This window comes from Sinohyriopsis cumingii, chromosome 2 (genome assembly GCF_028554795.1).
Source record: "Sinohyriopsis cumingii isolate HCF-2022 chromosome 2, ASM2855479v2, whole genome shotgun sequence".
Lineage (NCBI taxonomy): Eukaryota > Metazoa > Mollusca > Bivalvia > Unionida > Unionidae > Sinohyriopsis > Sinohyriopsis cumingii.
In genome coordinates, this window is record NC_142962.1 from 90817143 (window position 1) to 90842767 (window position 25625).

The following is a 25625-nucleotide window of genomic DNA, read 5'->3' on the forward strand; positions in this document are numbered from 1 at the left end:
ACAGTGTCATGTTATGGCCTCTTTTATGGCAGAAAATACAATATGCTTCTCATGGTTCATGTGACCCATTCTACTGATACTGACAGGCAACTAGATAGTTCTCCACATTGGTTTCTCTAGTTCTGATGAGAGTGGGAACCAGTATGTGGTGATCCTTGTATGATTCTGCAAAAAGGGGCACCTACACCCAAGGCTTTGTACATACGAGTCTGCTTAAGTTTAAATATTGGACAGGTTTTATAATTATTTTGAAAATAGGTTTGCAGAGACTGTCTCAGATCAGCATGTATAAGGCCGTCAGGAAGTTCACCAGAGGCATAAGAAATGACTTTTAGTATGAGACAGTACATTTTTAAAAATTTACTCTGAGAGTACTTACCCCAACATTTTAAAGTTAGGAAATAAACTCCACTACCTCTTGAATCCAGCAATTCATTTGAAGACACAAATTCCATCTTTCCCATCAATATAACATACAAAGGGAAAAGTCCTTTCTCATTACTTCCTTCTGCCACCACTAGGCACCACTGCCCCTTGTCTGGATGTATACCAGTTTAAGCTCAGTGATACATCAATGAAAGCTCACATTTGCAGGGTGAGTGTGAGGATTTAATAGTAATATGACTGGGTAACACGATTTACTACAAATTTACTTTTTCCATCAAATATATTCATTATTCACATTAATGTTAGAAGAATGGGTATTAGCAGGAAATATATAAGCCTCCTACATTTACCTTGGTACACCTGTGATTTTTGTTTCTAACCTCATTACAAGTGAAGTTGTGAAACAGCACAACTTTTGAAATTTGAGTGTGAATTCAATTTTCTTGTTCCAACAGTTTTGTAACTAAGCACCTGCGAATGAAGAAGGCACATTTCCTAGTAGGACTCCTACCAAAACCGTGTGATCAGATTTGGGTAAATACACACAAATGTTTAATTGTTTCATTTTTACTACAATAAAATTGTATGCCATCTTACCTTTGTGATTTAGCTCTGAACTGCTCTGGCAAGAAGCACTGAATCCTACACTGTTAACAGTCTTCCTGGAATCTGACACCCCTTCTGACTGTGACCAGGACTCTGTAAACTGGGAAATAACATAATTACAAAATTCAAAGAGCCCCTGTGCTAGTACTGCTGGAAATCCTGTTTCAAGCAAATGTTTTATTGCCAATGGTGACTTGCAAACTCGCGACAAAGTTCCAAGATTAGATTTATCCAAACAAATGTGTTTCACGTCCTGAAGTGCAAATGGTGTGGTTTCAGTTAGATGATGTGAAGTCATGCGATTAACTGGCTGTTCACGTGATGCATTGTTGGCCTCTTTAGAATCGTCTGTCATGGATGCAGAGTTATACTGAGAGCTGTCCTTTCTGTCGTCTGGTATGGGGGCCATCATGTTAATGTCCATGGATATTACGATTCCCATCCACTCTAGTACCTGGCTGAAATACATGGGCTGTATGTAGCACATGGAACACAGGACATAGTCTAATGCCTCCTTCAGGGAGGAATCTGTACTTAACACTGAAGACCACTCGTACAGAGAGCTGAAAAATAATGTAAAGCTTTTGTTTACATAAACACCAGTGATATTATATTATTGTCAATAAATAATGACGGTGCATTTTTTGTCATGACAAAATAACTCTGATAAGTTATAGTCTGGTCAATACTATGTGCCAATATATATTTTTCATAACACTCTGCTGACTAATCTGATAAAAAATTGGAGAACAAATTTTTGTTTAATTTCTATTAAAAACTTGATATTCATTTCTGTTGTGAAATATTGTGTAAAAGCCACATGGAACACCGTGAGGTATATATTCTTTCCTAGAATACAAAACTAGTTTACATTTTTATCAAGGTTGAAAACTTTGCACTGACAGAATATTGTTAATCTTAATTCTTCTCTACTGTGTGCTAACAAGTTCAGTTTCCATCCAAATACAAAGTTCTTGTCCCATCTAAAGACACACTTTACTTAATGCATTAGACCAGGTATACTCCAATCTCAGACTCACCCTACTTTGTGTAAAGGTTAATTTATGTGCAGTTCAGACAGGTTTGCTTTAGATTTAATGGCAGGAAGTCCAAAATCCAGACAGAAACTCAAGTTTCAGTACCTGTGATTTTCAGCCTAAAAAAAATCTGGTCTCAAAAGTTGTTGTTTCTTTTGCTATATCTTTTAATGTGGGTAAAAGTCAACATTATTTGTTCAATGCAGAGCTAAATCTTTCCCCTTTCTGTAATATTACCTGCATTGGTGTATCATGAATTATGCTGATGCCACAGAGGTAGAAACAAGGACACTACCTCATAACACAAAATGTGGCACAAGAAGATCATGAGTTAAGCACAAAATCCTATACTTTTGCTCAAATGAATTTCTATATAATCCAAACAGATGACAGAACAGAGAAGCCAGCTAAGAACAAGTCTGAAGATTTGTAAAATGTGGGGTTTTAACTTCCTAAGATAGAGGATTTTGAAAGAGAATGGAGAATTTTTCCTTGCAGCACATCTTTCGACTATCTCATCCCAAACAAGACCCAAACCTAGGGTCACTATGTGAGTAGCTTTTGTCCATATGAGAACTTTTATGTGATTTCCAAGTCCAGGAACATTATTAAGAATAGCTCTGAAAAATTATCTTCTATCGTAAACAGGAGGCTGTTCAGCTATAAGGATTGTTAACCACACTTGACGAAGATTCGGTGAAAGGATTTCAGTGATGGCATATCTGTTGTCTTGTTTAATGTGCTTTAATACTCTGCATGATGAACAATGTCATTCTTGCCACTGTAGCCATATCCTTTAAGCTTGACACAAACCATTCAAATTCCAGTTTCCAATCATCATTGCATTTTGTGTGACATTTGGATTTTTTAAATTTTTTTTTGGTGCTTAAGCATTGGCAGATAGCATATGCTTAGACAACTCGACAGACTTCAAACACCAAATTCAAACTGACCCTGATTTATTTTGATTAAATTCTTTAGTAATTCATCCATAATCAATTATTACCTTCAATCCTTTTGGAATTAATTTTGACCACACATAGTAGATAATCAATGCTGACAAACACTTATGCCAACCGAACCTGCTGTCAGAATCAAAGGGAGGTTAACTGTTTTATACTGTTTGGAATTAGCAACTAAATCATCTTGCTCCGCTTAAGCCAGTTCAGTCACATGATCACAGACAGTAATATTATAAATATACTACACTGGATCAGAGGCAGTAATATTATAAATATACTACACTGGAACAAAGTGATGAAAAAAGGGAAAAATATAAATTTTCAACAGCAATTCTGCATGCACAGGAGATTTCAGTAAGTGATGGGAGACACCCCATATGGGAGGTTCACATGTATTGTAATCATTCAAGGTCCTTTATACCTGATTATTTCTTTTGAGATCAGCAGACTGAAGTTGTTTTGTTTGTTGTTTTCATGGCTGTGCCACAGGACTGATGCAATGCAGTGGACATGGGCTGGGGATGGCTCTGACAGACTGAAATAGGTTTCACGTGGAGTTGACTGGAAACTGTTGCCAGAAAACCCTGAAGTCTTCTGCAGAGCTAACCGGGCACTGTCTCCTAACCAACGAAGCATAGCTTGAATCCTATACATGGACAAAAAAATGAAAATTGTTATACATTCTGTTGCTATAACAAATGAATATACACAGAATTGGACTAACTAATTAAATAAAGAAAGAAAAATTTTGTTTAACCTGTCATTAGACATCCATATTTTTTCTCTGAACAATTGTTATATGTAGCCCAAGTTTTTGGACAGCTGTGGAAGGCAGTTTTATTAATGATCCCAAGTTCTGAAGTTGCTAAACAAGGTCAGTTTGCATGATGAAATTTAATCCTGCACATATTATTTGAAAAACAAAAACCACAAAAAAGACAACCAATAAAAAATCATATAATGAGTTGGCAGTTTATGATTATCAACCAGTCTTACAAATATATTGTGTGGAAAAATGTCCAAAAATAGCGATTTCTTGAGAGAAAAAAAAATCTCATATATAATTATTTTCAAGTTAACATCAATCAATGGATATCACACAAGGGAAATTTCAATCAGTTGTAGTAGAAGATTCCACTTTGAAATTTAGAGTTACCCTGTAAATACATGAAACATTTGTTCAAATGAAAAGATAAAGTAGTAAAGATGATATGCATCAATTTTAATTCCTAATATCATTTAAAATATATTATAAGATGAATATTCTGAATGTATTAGTCCCAATTCCAACAAATACAGTTAAACATTCTAAGAAAATAAACAAATGATTTAGCAAAATACTAAATTTGTATAACATTTACCAATATAAATGCCATTTATACATTTTAAATTGCATTTTAATTTGTTGAGTGAATATATTCAATGGAGACAGAAAGAGAGAATGAGAGAGAAACCACTTTGAAGACCATTATTAATGTTCACACTGATGAATACCATCCAATGTATTTAGATGTCAGAGTGAAGTCAGAATTTGAAATAATAAAAAGACACTGCAATAAACATCTTAGTTTACCTCATGTTGGCAAGTTACTTTTAATTATTGATTTGCTGTAACCTAGATACTGATTACCTAACTGTTGAGTCTGTATGAAAGTGGCGGCATACTGCATTGCACAGCTTTAGTTTATTACGTTGAAAATTTGAATAAGGAAACAACACTGTATACACTAACTTATAAGATAAATAAAATGCAAACAGCACAGACCCAGATCTGCCACTGCATAATGCACTGGCAATCTGGGTCTGTGCAATTTGTTTGAAATAATCAGTAGAACAAACAAAACAGACCCTGAGTTGCAGGCGCATTATGCTACAGCAAATCCGGATCTTTTGTTGTTTGCGGCTTCACTTGACTTATGAGTACATGTACATATGGAATTTACTGGATTTTGGTGCATTTTCAGATCAACCAGAAGCTAAGTTTAATCTTATATACATACGGACTATCATGCATGGCATCTCCAACAGCTGAACTCAGACATCATTGCATTGAACATACTGCTGTTTTGATATTACTGTATTTACAATATATCTTTGGACTAGATCAATAAAATGATTTTTCTTCCTTTGATCAAAGTTTGTATTAAGAAAAATCAAAGGTTCCAGAACTTATGGACACAAAACAAATTGTGCTGAATTTGGCCCCCTATTAAAATGTAAAATATTTGAATTTAAAGTATTTTGTACACACTGCAAACACCTAGAGTTTCCAATATTGCATCTAAACTTGTAAAAAAAAATTCTTAAAAAGTTTGCTGTTATGGGAGAAAGGTGTGAATAATACTGACCAGTTTTTTATTTTATTATTTTTAATAACTTTTTAAGTTGCATGCATTTTTGGACATGCTAGATTGAAATGATTTCATTTTTAGATCCTACAATTGATACACTTATTAATTATTTAACCACCTAAACATTGATATTATAACTGAAAAGGTGTCCCAAGTGATACAACTCAAAAAGAAAGATTTGTAAAAATTACTTTAAAAATTAATTTATGGCACTGCAACAAATATGGTAAATATATTAGGTATTTTCTCATTTGAAAAAAGCATTCATATCAAAGAGGGCAAGACTAATTGATACACAGATTACCAAAATTTTGATTTTGTTGTATCTACATCACAAACACAATCATTATTAGCGGACTCCAGAAACAAAAGTTGAGACTGATTTTGCTCACAACCATATTTAAGTTGTCAGTTTTCTTGGAAATTATTTTTATTGTCGCTAAACATATATTAAAAAAAAAAATATTGCCATTCATAAACTCAAATCAAATTTCCACCTATTCACCCATCAATACTGAAAATACTATTCAAGATACTGACTTTTAATCAAAATTATTATGATTTGGGGCATATATAGTAGGTATGAATGGCATCTACAGTAGGAAAATTAACCTTGATATAGACTGACTGTCTCTCTGTCTCTATCTTTCTATATATATATATATATATATATATGAATGAATGATCTAAAATGGGTATAAATGATTTAATACTGAACCTCTGAAATTAGTTGAATTATGTCCATCTTGTACTAGTTTCATAAATTTAATATTGAGTCATTACCCATTTATGATTCTTTTTATCACATAGTTTTTATCTGAGTGGAAGAGACCCGGCTGCAACACTGGCAACACTGCAGAGAGTGTTGTGTGGGTGAGTGGATGGGTTATACTTCTCATCAATGTCTTTTATCTGGGGCATTTATCATAAGAGTCTTTACACCACTCCAAAAAGACCCCCCAAAAAACCATTATAGGCTTAAAAAAAACCATACTGAACACAGGCATTTTGTTGCACAAGCTTTTGGCATGTGAATTTCAGGCATACAAGTCTTTGACCTGTTACAAGTGGAGGTCAGTCCCAGACTCTTATAGGATGCAAATAATTGCAAATTTGATATTGTAAACCATTTTTATCCATAACTGTTAACACTAAGGCAGGAAATTAGTATATAGCCATGAAAATTGTTAGTGAAATGGTTATTTATGCTCCATGTATCAACATAAATCTCAGCTGATATGCAAAATGTACAATGCATGAATTTGTAACTATTTGATGCAAAATAACAAGCTGTATAAACGAAAACTTGTCAATTTCTCCGTCATCACTCTGATATTTATCAAAGTTAAATTTGTGGCACTTCATATTACTTTTCTTGAAATTTCAATTTTTTTCAAACATAATGACTAAATACAGAATTACTGTTATTAAAATATTTGTATAAGCACACATGTATATCTGAAATTAATGTTACAATGTAATTATCATATAGTTTGTTCAAGAACCAATTGACTTTTTCCAATATATTACTTCATCCATTAATTATGTCAGTATATACATCCAGACTTGAGAGGCATAATGCACTCCATAAAGCCTCATGAACAAAACTGAAATAATCAAACACAAATAAACACAAGTTTGGTATATTGCACTCATTAAAACTTATACATACCTGTCTTTTGTCCATGCATCCTGATGCATTCCTAGCTGATACAATAGTTCCACTGTGGAGTTGTTGCCCATACCATTAATTTTACCCAAGTAATGAGATGGGTGTCCTGAAGAATCAACAAAACAAATTTAACAATATCAACAAATCCAATGATCAAATTACAAAAAATCATCACCAATTTGCATATAAAATATTTTGTCACTAAAGTCTGATTTTGGTTAACAGTCTGACAGGTAGTGCAAGGTTTCAGCGAAAATCCCAAACTGAAAAATTATATCCTTTAAGTGGAGTGGCAATATTTTCCGGAATGTAAAATCAGTACAAATTTCACTTAAATGAAATTACCCATTCAGAGATGTATATTTTTTGGGCATGTGTGTGCCCTTCTATGACAGCAGCCATGCTAGTCTAGCACAATTTTCAGGACGCAACAGATTCATGCACTATGAAGAGCATTTTTCATTACAGATGCGAGCTTGATATAAAACAGTAAGCTTTATAAGTGTTATGTATGTATGTATGTATGTATGTATGTATGTATGTATGTTTGTATGTACATTCATATATATGTATGTATACAGAATGTTTCACTTTTAGTTCTATCAAACCTAGGAAAAGTTATACTTTATACAAGCCAGTGAAGGACAAAAACTTGAAGCATTACACGATGAGGTATTTTTCATCTTCAAGGTACTAAGAGGGACATCAAGTAATTCAAGTGATATTTTGTACAAGTGTTACTGATGTTTAAGTTATCCAGATTTTACTGGAGTTAGTACTAAATTTCACCCAGCTCTGACACAAAATACAAAACTTTTTTCTACAATGAGCAGGCTCATAAGAATTCAAATTGCTGATAATCCAAACAGATACCTCACATGAATTTGCCAACATACCTGATTCTGGTCCATAAGTTGGGCTTCTGAGCAGATTGTCAACCAATGCCAGCCCCATTTCCCCAGAGTGAAGCCCCAATTTCAGCAGCACAGTTTCAACATGCGGGATGTCCATACCAGAAGTAGGAGAGATCAGCAGGGCAGTACATGTGTTTAGCAGACCAGAGATGTGGGCAGCAGCCTCCGCAACCTTATCCTCTAGCTCTCTCCTTGAGGTCACGCAGTGGTGCAGCAGTCTCACCCACCCAACACTGTAAAGAACAAAGGATATGAAAAGTAAGGCCAACAATAATGCAGGTGATTATACTTTTATGAGTCTCGGAATCCTTCTGATATATTTCTAATCCAAGAAACCAGAACAAAAAGTTAATCTAATTTTGCAAGCTTTCAGTGAAGCATGCATAACTTAACCCAAGAATCTGGCAAAATTGTGTAAAAAACATTCACTTCAGACATAAAAAAACCCCAAAGAATATATACTCTGACTCATATCAAAACTATTACATCTGAAGCTCTACCATTTGTGTTCGCAATGGAAAGGTTTCTGTGTACATGTGTGGAATAATAGGATGATAAAAGATATCCAGTGACCCAGCACATGTATACATGGCACAGAATAATATCTTGAACTTGTGATTTTTTTCATTCTTGCTAACTACATGTAGCTTTTCCTCAGTGCTGTATATAACCAGTACTTAAATTATCTGCCAACACACACACACACACACACACACTTTTTCAATATCATCACTGCACATAAAAGTCTCAAGTTCCTATACAAGATGTACCTGGATCTAGACACGGAGTCCTCAATAGGCAGGAATATGTTATTTGTTTTATACATCCCTGCATCTCCAAAAGCACTGTATCCCATGAGGAGGATCTGTGAGAGGCCAATGGTCATGGAGTCACGAGCACGGTGCAAGCGGATAGTGACGGAGGCAACCACTTCCAGCTGCTGGAGTTGAAGTTTAATTGATGCCAGGCTGCTGGTCATCATTGGTGCACACAGTGGGAATGTGGTCACACCATCATGACTGATCTCAAGTGATACATGGGCAGGACAGGCTATAAGTGTAAAAAGAACATGATTTTTCACATACATGTATTAGAGTGATACATAGGCAAGATAAAAAGGCATCATTTTCACACATACTTCTCTAATTGTATCACTGGGTTTTCAAAGTGGTGGAATTTCTTGCCCAAACAATTCTGAACACTAGTTGTTCACAGAACTGCTTGTTGCTGGGCACTTGTTGGTATCAGGCTAGCATGCAGGATCAGTGTTTATGTTATTGCTGTAGAATGCACTATGCTGTTGTTTCAGCAAGTGAAATTTATAAGAACATTAAAGCCATATCTCTCTAAGGAACTGTTACGACAAATTACAATATTAACTGCATGTAAACAATGCAAATATATCCATTATATACTTAAATGCTTGTTTTTCACATTTTAATGAAGCACATTACACAAAAGAATGAGACCATATACCTTTCTGGGAACAAGGGAATTTTTATTTTTGTTTTGTTTTGTTAAGGTGAGGATGAAACATAAAGTCCCATAACTTCCACATTGATTAGGAAACGTAACAATTCAGATTTCAGTTATATCTGCAGGTTGTGATGGTTTATCTAGGACTGGTATGAGTGGGCCAATATACCATGTTGATACTGGCTCAATAGTCTGTTTACTGCTATGTACATTTTGTGTCATTGCAGGCAATAGTGGAGCTGTAACTACAAGGGAGGTCCATGAAAGAAAAGACTGACCTTTTTCAAGACTGGTGATCGTTCTATTTCAAGTGAAATAGAGATGAGAAAGCTGATGAATAAGGCAGAATTGGCAGTAATGCTAGTTTGATTGCTCTAGCATAAATAGTGACTGAGAAATCAGCTTAAAAACACAAACTTGAATCCAAATCAATAATGCATGAAACATGGTGTGCAGTGGCTTACTTTTGGGGTATGGGTGTAGTACTTGTAATGTATCCCTTCACCAAGCTATATAATTCCCTGTATCAGAGAATTAATACAGGCTATAGTAACCTTAGCTAAATGCTACAACTAAAAATGAATAAATAATGCACTTTATGTACAAAGTGAGTATACTTAGGCCCCTCCCTATGGCACATGAAACCAACTCTATACTGTTGCCTAGGACATGGGAAGAAATAATGGTTGAAAAGCAGTTAGACTGTTACCTATCTATGCTTTTGTTTGTATGGACCATGATGCCAATGCCAGGGGTAGTAAAACTGGTCCCCTATACTTAATAGAGGCATGCTAAAATCATGTCCCAAGCAATATTTTATTTATTTTTTCACTGTATTGTTTTCATTCACATGTTTAAAAATCAGAGTTTTAAAGAACAAGTCTCATGCTCTCGCTGCTTGCAAATTTATATGTTGCTATTTTTTTAAATATATAAAAAACAGCTGAAAGTTATGGCTCTATCACTATAAAAAATTATTTGGTAAAATCAAAACAGCTTCTGGCTTTTCCACTTTAATAAGATAACTGTTTTACTGCTGACCTGGACATTGTTTAAGCTAGTGGGCCACAATCTGGCTATTTATATGAAATTATTGTACAAATTAGTATTGAAACTATTGGCTCCATTATCTACATATACTTACTGGATAATGCTGCATTGTGTGGCTGTATCTGGACTTCCTTGAGCAGAATTGCAAATGGTAATGAGATGGTAAGGTCTACCCAGGCTTCGTCTGGGTAAAAGTGGTATGACCATGCAGCAGACCGGGCACGTCGGTGCTGGGGTGAGGCAGCTATCAGAACCTCAGCAGGACTAGCTGTTGGACTACTTGAAGTGATGGTACCTACAAAACAAACAGAAATGTATGCATATCATCATCTGCAATCCAAGTCATATGTAGAGGATAAAGTGGTCCCCCTCTTGAACAGCCTCACTGACCAGTGGTCACCTGGTTTTTACAGCCAGAATCGAGTGGCACCTACGAATTTGTTTTCAAAAGTACACCTCAAGAATGGCCACCCCTCTAATGTAACGTGCAGCCAGCATTTTAGTACAAAAACATAAAATGTTTCCTTCACATGCAGCAACATTTTATTTTAAATGTGTCCTGAACCAATATTTAATTTATATGGCAAGGTAAGTAATCTGATTATCTCCATTGATACCTATGTCCTGATGTCAGGTTTCATAACTGAAAGGAGTGTCGGCTAAATTACATGTAGCACTAAGATTAATATTTTATCATTATCTATAAGAGCCAACATTAACCAGGAATAGGCTCAATAATGTTTGGATAGTGTTATGGGCATCACACAGCTGTCGAGTTCTTCTCTTTGATGATTACAACTGGATGGAATTGTCAAGATCATAACATGGTCAGCATAGGCTAAATATACATTTTGTAGATTAACACGCTCAGAGAAATTGACCTTGAACAAAACAGGGTACCAGACAAAGACTAAAATATGCATGACAGTACATGTATCACTTCCTTTATAAAGAAGGCATTTCATCCATAACAAAAGTTTTGTCTGCATAATTTAATTGCATTACTGTACAATTAGCAACATAAGAATAAATCATTACGAAACTTTAACATGTCATCATGTGAATGGACACATTACTTTTTCAGAACATCATAATTGTTCAACTCATGACTCGACAACATGAAGGTGGGATCTGACGAATAATTTTATGATGATAGGACTCTAATAAACAACGTCGTAACAGATAAGGAGAATATTCAGCAGCAGTGGGAAAATGGAGCAAATGGGAAGAGAATTATGTATATTCCAAGAATAAAATGACATTTTTGAATGGCTTTGCAATGTGCATGACAACAATACCCCACTCACAATTTGACACTTAAGTTAAGAATAAGAACTATTAATGTTAAGAACTATTAATGTATGTTCGTTTTAAATAAATCTATTCTAAAGACAAAAAGAACTTTTTAATAATTAATGTCACTTTTAAATGAAGATATTAAATGATCTGAAGTATGTAGCTTTCTTACAACATACATTACATATACTTCTCACAAAAAATGTATCCCCCTTTGGAAAGGCCACCTGTCTTATAAGGTTATTTCCTGGTGCAGAAGGGGTAGCCATATATTTAAAGAGGGAGACCACTGTATCAACATTTATTGAGTAGATATCAGGAAATATGTATGACTTAACTTTAAACATTGTTTTTGTAACAAATGGTGAAAAATTTTCCACGTCAAGAGTGAATTATTTTCTTACATCTGCTCCAAATAATACACATTTTCTTTTTATTATATATTTTTAAGACCAAAAATATTTGTTTAAATGGATTTTTGGATTTTGTTGACTTATCTGTGTCAATGAGACTACTGGTTTCATTTCTACCCCAATAAAAGAAGTTCCTAAATTTTACAATAACAGTGACTTTTAGAAATTTAGCTTGTACATATAATGCTTCAAATTATGCATGCCGTGAAATTAACTGTTTTCATATGAAAAGGAAGTGATATTTTCTGAAAACATTTCTTGAGTGGATTGATACAATGAACATTGTCAGAGTGGGGTACTGTTGAAACATTACAGAGTGGTTGTGTCAGACATCCTTCCGAGCATAACATTTTCAAATTAAAGATTTTAATGACTGATTTTTTTAAAAAAAGGATTGGTTCTTTATTTTGTTTATTTCTTCATTCACACATGAAATGAACTGTTGGACTTGTCAATCATGCTGAACAAATAACAAATCAGCAAGCGTAAATTAGACAAACCTCCAGGCATTGCTTTCATCTGCATTTTCCTCCAACAAGTTACTTGTGACAATAATCAATTGATTATGATAAGTATTTACAAATTTACAATGATTTGTTGATTTCTTGATCAATAAGGGTGAAAATAAGTCAGTGGGAGCCGTGTAATTCTTACATTCCATATCCAGGTTGTATTAATGGAGGAATTAGATGCATTCCTTTCACAAAACACAGACAAAATTTTGACGGATAAAGATTTTTTGTTGTGCTCACGTGTACAATCAGCAGAATATGGAAACAACTAAAAGCAATTACAACATGTTTGTTTGCAAAAAATTATGTAGAAAAGCATGTCCTGTCGATGGCTTGAAGAAAAAGAAGAAATTGAAATTGAAAGATATATGTAAACATAAACATTTATAGAATGTGGGTGGAGAACCCACTAATTGTCAGGCTTTGATGTATATTATTTTTCTTGTATAGGAAGCACTGAATCCCAGACTATTATTTTAAAGTTAGAAAATTTGCACTTCAATGTTGACTTGTCCCAAAATTTATCATTTCGATCTTTCACTAGGGATACAAAAATGTAATAATAAATTCAAGAACACAAACAATGATATTAGATAATTATCATCTGATATATTAAGCATGCATTTACATGCTTCCATCAACAGACATCATTGATCAAATTCCATCTGTCGAACACAGCAGAACTTTATAATTATGTACAACAGTATACTTCTAAACAGTAATTATTTAGGATTTTGTAATTATATTAATTCATATATACTTTCAAGGTACTATAAACATAAGCCAGATAAAATTTATAAAGATAAGAATATATACTAAATACATTAACATCTTATGGAGTGAATTTCATTTTACATGAATAAGTTCTCAGGCAGCCTTAAAACTGATTTTTATCATTTACTGAAATAAAACACTTAGGTTATTACTATAAGAACATGAACTGCAAACATAAATATTGTCTACTGCAGCGTAATGTATGCAACTTGTAAGAATAATACAAATCATTTTTAATAAACATATCACTTAAATTGAAATGTATGTCTTTGACAAATACTGTGTGTTTGTCAGAGGTTAGCAGGTGGTCATGTCATGTGATTTGGTAGGCGGAGCAATCTATCATCAACTGCCTAGTCTTGACAAGCTTGCAGTCTAGTCTGGTAACAAATGCTAAAGACAAATTTTGACTGTCACTTAATTTCAGTTTCCACCCATCCATTCCTGATTTCTACATTGTTACTGAACATGGTCATGATTGTGATGAAAGTTAAAATTACTAATTAAACAATTTTATTACAATACTTAATGAAGAGTTTTTCCTTACAAAATTGTGTGTGTGTGTTTTTGGATTTTTAACGCAGCTTTCACATTTTTTCAGTCATAACACTATGATGTCTGCATTGTGGCAGTTTATAGTGATGTCTAGCACTGAGGCATCATGCCGCAGACATGTAGCATGATGTCCCACCCAGAAATGGTCATATAAGTTCAGTCACTAACAATCTGCACAATTTATGTCAAAAAACTATTTTTTGAAAAAGTTGTTACTTGAAATCTACTTTTTATTGCTTTTAGTCACCTCCTCAATGATTACACAAGCATACAATATATGGTCTATAGTCTTGAAAAAGTGAAAGAGAGGAGCTGAAGAATAGATGAAATAGACCTACAGTAATGCACACTAAACACGAGATCATGGGTTTCCTGTAATTATTTGTTCCATGTCCCCCAAATCTTGACCCTGTGTGCCCCTTTGTGTGCACTATTTTGTCATTTAAAAAAATCAAAATATATGCCTACCAACTACTCATTAGTGAATATCGATCCATGTCTCTGCTGGTGGTAACAATGGCCAATGTTGCAAAAGGGGATAAAAATTTAAGATGGCTGTAAATATCTATTTTAAAACTGGTATTTGGCAATGAAAACATTCAAAGTTTATGGTAACCAGCCAAGTTGCAATTTAGTCTTTAATGGCCATTTGAGTAACATTATTTCCAGGTTAAAGTCAGCTCTCTGGTGAAGAAGATTTATTGAATTTTGAAGTTGAAATAGTCACTAAAGAGATTAAAAATTTGCAAATACACACTCTCTCATTTAATTAATGGTATCTTACTTTGGATAGAAAAGTAATTTAGAAAACAGGGGTATTTCTTATAATAAACCCTGGTAGATAAAGTGTATATACTAAATATAAATGGTGCATTTCGGGTTAACCCGTTATTCAAACATGTTCATGTTTTCACAAGTAATTTGAGCACATGATAAAACATTGATTGCAATAATGTAAGTGTCCAAGGAAAATATGACAGTACAATGACAGTACAGTGCAGACCACAAAACTTTAAGGTAGCAAAACTGTCAAAGAAAATAAGATTATCTCATTTTTATAGCACTATTTGACATACGGTACTATAATTTTTCTTTGTCTAAAATGTTGTGTTCCATGAATTTGGAGGATTGAGGATATTGTCCCCTGCCATTGGGCTCCTATGTGCTGCATTTGCCTAAATATGGAATTACAAGTTCGATTAACATACAAAAGGGCAGATATATTTCCTAAAAGGGAAATGAAGTAGTTCCAAAAGTAGTGATATTGCCGCTGTGGTCATAAAAGTGGCATCACCACTGTGGCAATATGATTTTCTCCCAATGATACAAGCATAAAACTACATAAACGTTTTGTTCCTGAATGGCCAGAAAGATCAAGTCTGATTAGTGTTGGGAGCCATCGAGGCTGTTATGTCAAAACATATTCTTAAGCCATATCAAAGTGTTGTCCCAGACTCAGAACAAAACAAGAAATGCAGTTTTGTATTTATTACATATCACCTCTTTTATGCTTTTAAATATTTTTAGTTTTACAAGATGAAATAAATTCAAAATGAATTGGGACTTGCAGAAGTTCAATTAAATATGTCTACAAAATGATGTGTGTACATCAGAGAAGGCACCAAAGATCCATCGCAAGAGTGGAACTATATTACTGTATTAAAATTAAAAACACGTAAAAATATTTAATCAAATGCTGTTGAAACAATTTTTCTTTAGTAACTATAACTTTGCTGGAAATGACAAAATCAAAATAATTTCCAAATTGCTTTGAAATACTTATAAATGTTTGTGACTGCATATGTACAGGTGTTTTTTCACCAAAGTGTTCTTCTTTTCAAACATCATTGCTCACTGATGAGTAACTTCAACTTTACACCTACAGTGTTTAGGAGGCTTAATTCAAACTTAAAAGTATATCTTTTGGAGAAGTAATGAAATTTTTAAAAAAAATTTAATTGTTTGTTTCAGTGGAAGATATTTACAGTTACAGTAATGTAATTCAGTTATAATTAATTACAATTAAAGCTGTACTGATGTCACTTTTTGACGATTATGCGGATACCACATAGAGTCCATTATTAAAATTGCCAATACTAATGAGACCAATTATCTCATTATTATTTGTTTATATCAATGAATGGTTCAGAAACATAAACCTATTAGTGTAATGTAAGCAGCTATTTTGCCGTGTGAGTTCTATACAAAAACAAACAGAAACTAGATAAGAAGTACATTGCTATTTATAGAAAACAATGATCACACAAACATAAAACTGTAAAACTAACACTGATAAAACTTAAATGTATTAAGCTCGTCTTTTAACTTACGTTCAATGATGCAAGTCACCATTACTAGATTTCAATAAATGACTAAAAATGTTAATAATGATAGCCCAATAACAGCTAAAATTAATAATACACATGCTTTAAGACTAAAGTTAGACGTCACTGTATGCTGGCTGCAGCTAATACTGAAAGCCTAGTTGAGGTAGGTTGTATTTAAGCAAAAGTAACACTTCTCCCTTCTTGCCAAGTAACAATCCATGAAGATCAGTAAATATCTGGCCTGTGCCACTCACTAAACAACAGCTCACTCAGAACGCTTGAAATTGGTGCAGACAAATAGCATCTAGCTAATTTGTCCAAGTAGCGGAACTGAAACCTGTGAGTGTTCCACCAGCCATATGTCTTCTTCTCGTGGCAACAGATGGTTGGCCAGATACAATTCAAGTATTGCGTCAACGGTGTCCGTGGATTGTTTCGTTGATGGTATGGACATGTTTTTCAAAGGCCACAGAAAACAAATCCCAGAGATGCAACGTTGTTGGTCCAGTGGCGTTTGTCTCAGTTACAGTTTTTCTTTTTTTTGGTCGGGGGTTCCTCCTGCTTGTCAGCTGACAAATGTATGATGCATTCTGCTCTAAGCCATTCTTTGGATCTGGTCACAAGTAATTCTTCGCTGAATTGGTGATGTTTGAATCGTGGATCCAAGATGGTGGCCAAGAGAAGCTTCTTGTTGCTGGCAACATCAGCAAAGCATGTGTTCAGTGATGTCAACATATCACGGCACATTGTCTGAATACCTTGACTCACTTCATGCTCTCAAGCCAGCAACATTCTGAGCATTTTCAGCATTGGAAGAATGACGGATACTGATGTTTGGCTATCACTTACTTCCTTGGTAATGTCCGCAAATGGGCCTAACGTGTCCACAAAAATATAATCAAGACCCATTGTTGGGCTGTTAGGCTAGGCAGGTCATAGAGTAGCCTAATCCCCCAAGACTTGTTTTTGTTCATATAATGAAACCAACATATTGTATGTAAATTCCAGCGTGTCTGGACATCATGGATGAGTTTCTTATGGGCAATGCCAAATTTGTCCTGCTGCTCTTCAAGTGCTGTTGTGCCAGAACTTGCTGACTATAGATCGTGAGATCACCAAAACATCTATGACAGCTCATTGTGACAGAATGCAATCACTGACAATGAGCTGCAGCATGTGCAAAACAGCTGATGCTGTCAATTTCAGCCAGACGCACTGCTTTAACCATGTTTGCACCTCCATCACGCAGAAGAACATGGATATGAGTTTTGGGAATGTTGTATTCTTCGCATAATTTGTCCAGTTTGCTCGCCAAATATTCTCCTGTGTGTGATTCATCGAGAGGCATTGCTGCTAAAATCAGCTGTTTCTGCTGAAAGTCTTCCCTCAGCCAGTGTGCCATAAGACTCTACAAGGCTACGCCAATGGATGGGTCTGACCAAGCATCAGAGGTCAAACTAAGGTCAGATTGTGCAGAATCATGCACTCTGCTTTTTATCGCCTTATGCATGTCAGGTATCAAAGATGTGGAAAAGTACTTCTGACTTGGAATTTTATAGCGTGGTTCTGTCTTGGCTATCAGACGTCGAAACCCAATGTCTTCAACAACAGAAAATGGTTGCACATCTACTGCCATCAACTCTGCAATAGCTTTGTGTCAAATAATAGCTCTCAGGTCGTCAAATGCAAATGGCTGCTTCTGATCCAGCATGGCGTCAATAGTTAGAGTACAAAGAGTTGCTGCATCCTTTTCTTTTTGATCTGCCAGAAACAGGCCATGTTTGACAATGTGCTTGCAGCACAAGTGCTGGACAAGATTTGATGTCATAAAGTTTTTTGAATCTTTTCCACCTCTGGAAATGCATGCGTTGCAAAGTGTGAAATTTGCTTTGGACTCGTCAACTGCATTTACTTTGAAGTAATTCCAGACTGAACTTGAGTGTTTCGAGTTCGACATTATGCATAGGCTTGGTAGTATATTTAATAGTGTACAATTGCTAGTCAATATTAATAATCCAATCAATTCGCACTCTTGAAACAATGTTTAATATCAAGTAAGTTACTACTAAGTTGTCTACGTTGCTGGATGAATTCTCGCACCACACTGTGAATCGCGTACTGAAGCAGCTCAGCAGCTGGGGTATCCAGGGGTAATGCCACTGGCGCTGGCATGCCAATATCAATGCTGCATAATATTTGTATGTCAGCGTTCAGCTGCTTCAGCGTGCGACTGCTATTCATTGATTAGCAGCATTGCAGGACTGGCTAAAGAAATAGTGAGTCATAGTTTCGTAGTAGCTGGAAATTTTGCTTGCTATCTTATTTGACTAGCTATCTGCTAATGTATATGCTGGAAGTTCAACAGCCATGCGAGGCCTCATTGGCTGGTTGGCTGCTGTGATTTGGATGAGTGCATGAATGATATTGATAATTTGTTGTGTACAGACAATCAGCGGTAGTTTACAGCAAGTGTATTAAAAAGTATTTACTTTTAAGAATATATCGTCTTTCAATTAACCCCCAAATCAAATGTTTATTCCTTAGTTTCCACTAGTTACATAGCTGCCAACCTTCCAGGCTCACAATTAGTGAAAATAGGGATAAAAAGGCGTGAATTTGGACACAAATTCATGAAAAATACCATGACAATAACTCCATCCACTCTGACTACTCCGACCATCAATACTACGCTATATCAAGTTTGCAAAATAAAAATAAAACACTACATATATGCAGAAATATTTATTTATTAAGACATGATACTGTGGCAGACTTGAACTTCCTCAACTGCTTGATCGTAAATTTGTTTTCTAAACAGTTCTGACTTCTTGCCTGTTGGTAGATCTTGGGGACTAAAATTGTTGACAGATTTTCTGCCGCTAAGGAGGTCCTAAAGTCTGTCTTTTTTTTTTTCTCATTAGAGAAAATACTCTTTCGCTATCACTGTTGCTGTGAGGAATGCACAGGAGCTACAGCATTTTTGGTTCTTCCACAGGAAAATTTGGAAGCGATTTTCGAGTCCGGGAACATATGTCAGAACAAATGTTTAGCATGGTCTCCAGCTGATAAAGGTAGATTGTGTTCGACACAAGAAAACTCACAAATAATGCTTAAGCGTTGGTAGCCTGCGGGTCTTCCGCCAATGGTTTAAAATATTCCAGAGCTGAAACCTGCAAATTCTTAATTTCACCAACTTCTACGTGTTTCTTGCAACCGACATTCTTCCTCACATCGTCTCTGCGATGGCACACTGAGTGCAAAAAGCATGAATGAATATCAATGTTTAATGGCAGAATGCATGGCCAATTTTTGATATATTCCAAATTAAACTTCACTTTTTGAGTAATACATTTCTTTTTCCTTGGTGGTGAAGATATTTTCAAAATCTTAATGCGATGCTGAACGATAACGTGAATCAGTGTTTTGACGCATGCGCGGAGCAAATTTCCAGTTAGGCCCTAGTCTCTCTCAAAAGCACTTGTAAAACTACTCTTATACATACAGATTAAAATAGGCTAAAATGCTTGCGACCGGGCCAACTGTACTAATCGGCTGTAGATCTACTAATATCGTGACCAGCGGTACCGGACCGTTTCGGCAACTGCGAATATCACGACTAGCGCATAACGGAAAATCGGTTATTTTATTAAAGATTTAAAATAACTGAGGATCGGAAAATTCGTGAATTTTTGTCTTATGGCTTGAATCCGTGAATCGCTGAAAAAGTCGTGAAATTCACACCAAATTCGTGAGGGTTGGCAGCTATGTATTTAATTCTGATTTAAAATTTGAGCTATGTCAAAATGAATGTTATGTGTGAATTTATATTTTGGAAATTTGTTAACATCGCCACCGATAATTTCTGCCGATACCAATCATACCAACTGCTTTAATAAATGGCCCAATTATGAGTATGGCTGATTAATCGGTACAGCTTTAATTACAGTGTATAGTTTCTGTTGTACTCATGTAAAGTTGTATGGCCAAAACACATGGAATAAAGGGCACTTAAGCCATGATATCAATTACTTATTGACAGTACAGGTATTGAGAAATTTCCATCAAATGTGTAAGTTAATTCACAATGCTATGCTAACTCACTCAATTTCAGAAACGAAAACCTCTACAGGAACTGTTAGTTCTCACAATATGCTTACTATCTATGTTTACTACCACTAAAGTTTCTGGCAAAAACCTTTTACCTAGAGGTGCAAAGTTTAGTAGTCCATCTGTTGATTCAGAATCCCAAGCCTTTTTCCTGCCAATGCTGGAAGCTTTGCCAATCATGCTCTGCATCATCGTGGATACCATGCTAGGGCTGGTGCTGATAAGGCGATTGTTACACATTACGATGTTACGGCAAACCACCTCTACTCCACCTGAAGACACAAAAGCTAAATCATTTAAGAGTCAAAATTCTTTAACTGTGGGCAATTTAGTTTAAAGAGTAAATATAATTCACTGATAATGCTTACCTAATCATAATATGTTAAGGGAATATCCACTATTCATTTAATATACCTAAAAGACTAAACATTGTCAATATTATAAGCACAAACACATGTGCAAATACATGATCGCAACAACAGACATTAAATTAAAAAAAGACACAAAGATTCTGTCCAGCTTCAAGTATTAACTAGATGCAGTCTTTGTTTCTCTCAAAAGTTCAGTTGGGTGGGAAGGGGGCTGAATGTGATGCAAGTGTCATTTGTGTAATCCTTGCACACATCAGAGACTAGATCATATAGTTGCTCAAACATCAAAACTTGTTGGATTTTATCAGCAAAGAAAATGATCTTTCTTCATCTGCAAAGCTACGATGTAGTGTCAAACATGCAAAATTGGGACTGAGCTCTGTATTCATACCTGGTCATAATGATGTGCCATGATAGGGAGTGACCATACAATATCTGGGGATAGGGATCTGTGATTAAGTTTATTTTTCAAAATTGCAGCTAACAAAACGCTTGAAAATATTATTCTTGCTCCAATTTGCAGAAAAGAACAGTGTCCATTGAAGGGACTGACATTCTACTAGCCAAAAAGAATTTCATGGAATTCAAGATAAGACCAATTTCTGAATTTTAATTTCTGAGTGTTAAAACCATCTTTGATATTCTTCAGTGATAACAACATTTTTCAAAGTAGCTGCTGTGTGCTGTCATGGACATATTGGTTGCCAGACAGTCACATTTTCATTTTAGACATTGTTTAAATATTTTGGTGAAAACCTCTATGTCAATATGACCATCCATTCAAAGGGAACAGTGACAGTGGCCATCAAGGCAGCTATGATTGATGTTAGACTGGCACCATTTTCATTTAGTAGCAACTAGGTATCACAAGACATCCGTTCTAGGGTTTAACGCCATTTCTCAGCACACGATAGGCTATCCATGGCGGCCAGTATTAATCATGGAAGAAGAACCCAGGAAAACACCGGAAAGAACCACCGACACACGAGAAGCTACTAGCAAGCTTTCTCACGTACCCACGTTGGCTGAATCCGAGACTCGAACCCACGCAGACAGAGTTGAGATGGCAGTGATCCATAGCGGAGAGCGCTTTAGACCACTCAGTCACTTAAATCAAATGTTGATGTGGACATCCATTTAGGAGGATTAGAGATAATAAAGCCCTATGTTGATCCCAACATCACCATGAATGGCCAAAAACTCAACCATTTCACCTACCTTGGCAGCAAACTGTCATAGAGCATCACTATTGATGATAAGTTGAACCTCCACATTGCCAGAGCCAGTGCAACTTTCGGCAGACTGTATGCCAATGTCTGGAATAGAACAGGCATCAGCATCCAGACCAAACTAAAGGTCTACAGGGCAGCTGTGCTCCCCACACTACTTTACGTATGCAAAATGTGGACTGTGTACCAATGCCACACCAGGAAGCTGAACCACTTTCACACTACAAGTCTCAGGAAAATCCTCAACATCAAGTTGCAGGACAAGGTGCCAGACACTGAGGTACTTGCCCGTGCAGGTCTCCCCAGCATCCACACCATCCTGATGCAGTTCCAGCTATGCTGGGCAGGTCATGTTGTACGCGTACCAGACCACCAGATGCCTAAGAGACTCTTCTATGGTGAGCTACAGCAAGGACAGCGATCCCACGATGGTCAGAAGAAACGTTTCAAAGACAATCTGAAAGCTGCACTGAAAGCGTTCAACATAAACCCTGATTCTTGGGAGCAAACAGCAGGCAACTGAGTCACTTGGTGTTCCTCCATGCACAAAGGCTCCAAGATGTACAGATCTAGCAGGACAGCAGCTGCAGAGCTGAAGAGGCAAGCCAGAAAAGTGTGTGCCATCAACCCTCCTGGAGAAGTCTCACTCATCCCTTGTCCCTTATGCAAATGAACATTCCATGCAAGGATTGGCCTCATCAGCCACCTGTGCATGCACAGAACAGAACCAGCCCCTCCAACCCTTGGATGAGTAGAGTGGTCCTTGTTGATTCGATGGACAAACAACAAAAACAACAACAACATGAGTCCATCTTTAGAAACAGCAACCAGCTTTATCATCATCTTCTTCCAGGTCAAAAACCTTTAAGTAAGCATGAATTGATCTCAAACAAATTTTGCTAGTTCATCTCTTGTTAATGGAACAGCCAACACATCTGTTTGAACAGATGCAACACTTGTTACAAACTGTGGTAGTTGAACTTGAGCAACATGGAATCCAGAGTAATTTTTTTTAATACTATTAAAATCTCCTTAATATCTTCACAAGCCAATGTAATATCTTCACAAGCCAAATAAGAAAACTTTGTCAGAATGTTTCAAAAAAAACAGGGGCATGTCAGTTAGACACACAAAGAATGTGTGCAAGAATACTTGTAAGCTCAACTGCTGATGTTTTATGTGCTTCCTATTTGATGAGAAAATTCAACATCTGATGACATGCATCATCTTTACAATTTTGCTTCTTTCAATTTTGAGATTGATTTTTTAAAATTAACTTCTATATTTAATCAAATCGTCCAGGTGCATGGTGAAAAATTAATCATTCATCTGCAAGCATTTTCTTACATAGTGAATCTGATGTGTGATCTTTATGACACCATAATAACATGAGTGAATTGACAAAGAAATAGCTTTGAAAAATTGCATATTTTTTTATTATTTATGGAAATAAAAGAGCTCATTTGAGAAATATGCTTTGCAATATAACTTGCATATTTTTTTACATTAAAAAATGTTTCTAGATTTTACTGAATAGAGAAGGGTGTTAGAAACAAAGTTGTTGGGGTGATCCCTGGACCCTGGTACCTAATGATACCACTGTAAGAAATTCATATGGTCTTGGATTAGTTCCTTTAAGGCTGAATGGATAACCAATAAATCCAGGATAAAAGAGCACAAGTGGAAATACTGTACCTTTCTTCTATGAATGTTAAGAGCCATCAAGATCTCCTTTTGAATGTCTCATTACACTTCAGTTACCATTTCCAGGGTTCTATTCTTCAGTGGCTCATCCATCCACAAATATGTTTATTATAACTTTCAATCCAACTTGTGAAAATCACAGGTGTAGAATTGTCTACAAAGGCACCATTGATGACTTTGCAACAATCTCTCTCCATTATGCCCTGTTCCCACTTTGGGACTCTGCTAAGCCCAAGCCTGTCCACTCTTTGATGATACCTCCCCATCTCTTCTTCTGTCTGCCCCTTGTTATTTCTTTCCTCTCACTGTGCCCAGTAGGACTGTCTTTGACAGCCAGATGAGCATGAAACGTGACCATAACATCTTAGTTTGCAATTCTTTACAGTGGTAAGCAAAACGTGTATGTTCCAAGTGCACCATTGATTCTAATGTGCACCACCTCATTAAATATGTGGTCCAAGTATGAGATTTTCAGGATCTTTCAATAACACACATTTCTTTTATTAGGGTCCACATGTCACATACATACAGGAATAGGGACATGACAAGGGTATCGATACACTTAATCTTGGACCCACTCATGATGTTGCTGTCCTTCCAAATAGGATTCAGCTTAGCCACCAATGTAGTTGTTGTCTGTGCAATCCTGGAAAGAACCTCAGATTTTGATCTTTCATCATTTGTAGTTCATAATCTCATCAAAGTCTATAGGCTCAGTAATTTACACGCTGACATTTAATTTTGAAATACCACTGAACCATTAGCAAACTCAAATAATCTCGTCCATTTCAAAACCATCAACATCACACCTATCATCAGTCATCATTTGCCAGTGACGAGTACTTTAAGGGTTAAGGATGAAAAAGATTGCTTTAATAAGCACAAAAAAGCTTAATAAGATATGAAGTTTCATCCTTTCAGAACAAGCTTTGAGTATAATCTGAGACAAACTCAAATCAGGCCAATTCTGAACTCAAGTCCAGACAAAAAGAGGTGGAATAGAATGAGATTAGATTTATCTTTGCTGATAAGGAATAAGAGGAATAGCAAGAGCAAAAGGGCAATTCAACTGGCACTTTTGAAGACTTATCCAGTTAGTTTGAAGCCAATGAGGTGGTTCAGAAGTGCGACACAACTTTACCCATTGTTCTCATGAAGTTCCAGGAATAAAGATGCAAAGCAGGAGTTCCCTAAACTGGCACAAACTGTTCCTGAAAGAGAACATGACTTTCCAGGAAGACCATTTAATAGGAATATGAGGGTACACATCCTGGAGGTCTAGGCTTACTGTTTCTTTCCTGATGCATAAGATCAGCTTTGTATGGATCTCTGGGTAATACTTGTAGTGAAGGTAGCCTTGACAACAGGAGAAAATCAGGAATGTGATTTTCATGACCCACAGGTTATTATGGCAGAATGTCTTCCATTTTGTGACAAACTATTGATGTCTTGGAATGTCAGAAAAGGGTGACACAAGGATAATGTCATTATCTGCAGGAAGGAGGATGCTAAGGAGAGAATCCGTATCTGCTATTTTTACTTCAATGAACCTGAATAAGTAGTCAAATTTGCTGACAAATACACTGCAACTATATCTCTACATTTACTGTAGCTGTGGTTATATTTTACTTTTTATCATAAATTTAGTGCTATGTTTTGTATTGTATAAATTTACAGTTTTATTAAAGCATGATTTAAATAAGACAAGATTTTATGTCATAGGCCTGGCATTCACCTTCATTGTTGGCAAAATCATGAGGCAGGTACTGGGTGTATGGACATGGGAAATTGCTGACCAGTAATTGACCTTGTCTGGTTACACTACATGATGCCTTAATAAATCGAGAACTGGATATTTTATTAGACATGTTCACTAAATCCA

General features: G+C 35.8%; 1 protein-coding gene across 1 annotated transcript in view; it reads right to left on the minus strand.

Annotated features, from left to right (window-relative positions):
* The window catches only part of LOC149805354 (dual E2 ubiquitin-conjugating enzyme/E3 ubiquitin-protein ligase BIRC6-like), a 221346-nt gene that overhangs the window by 61638 nt on the left and 134083 nt on the right, over positions 1 to 25625 (minus strand). The window contains exons 35-41 of the mRNA XM_089949602.1: positions 20535 to 20711; positions 10550 to 10750; positions 8700 to 8979; positions 7912 to 8162; positions 7016 to 7121; positions 3414 to 3638; positions 985 to 1556 (exon numbers count right to left, since the gene is read on the minus strand). Of these exons, the coding sequence (XP_089805728.1) occupies positions 985 to 1556; positions 3414 to 3638; positions 7016 to 7121; positions 7912 to 8162; positions 8700 to 8979; positions 10550 to 10750; positions 20535 to 20711 (1812 nt within the window). The remainder of the gene's footprint in view (positions 1 to 984; positions 1557 to 3413; positions 3639 to 7015; positions 7122 to 7911; positions 8163 to 8699; positions 8980 to 10549; positions 10751 to 20534; positions 20712 to 25625) is intronic.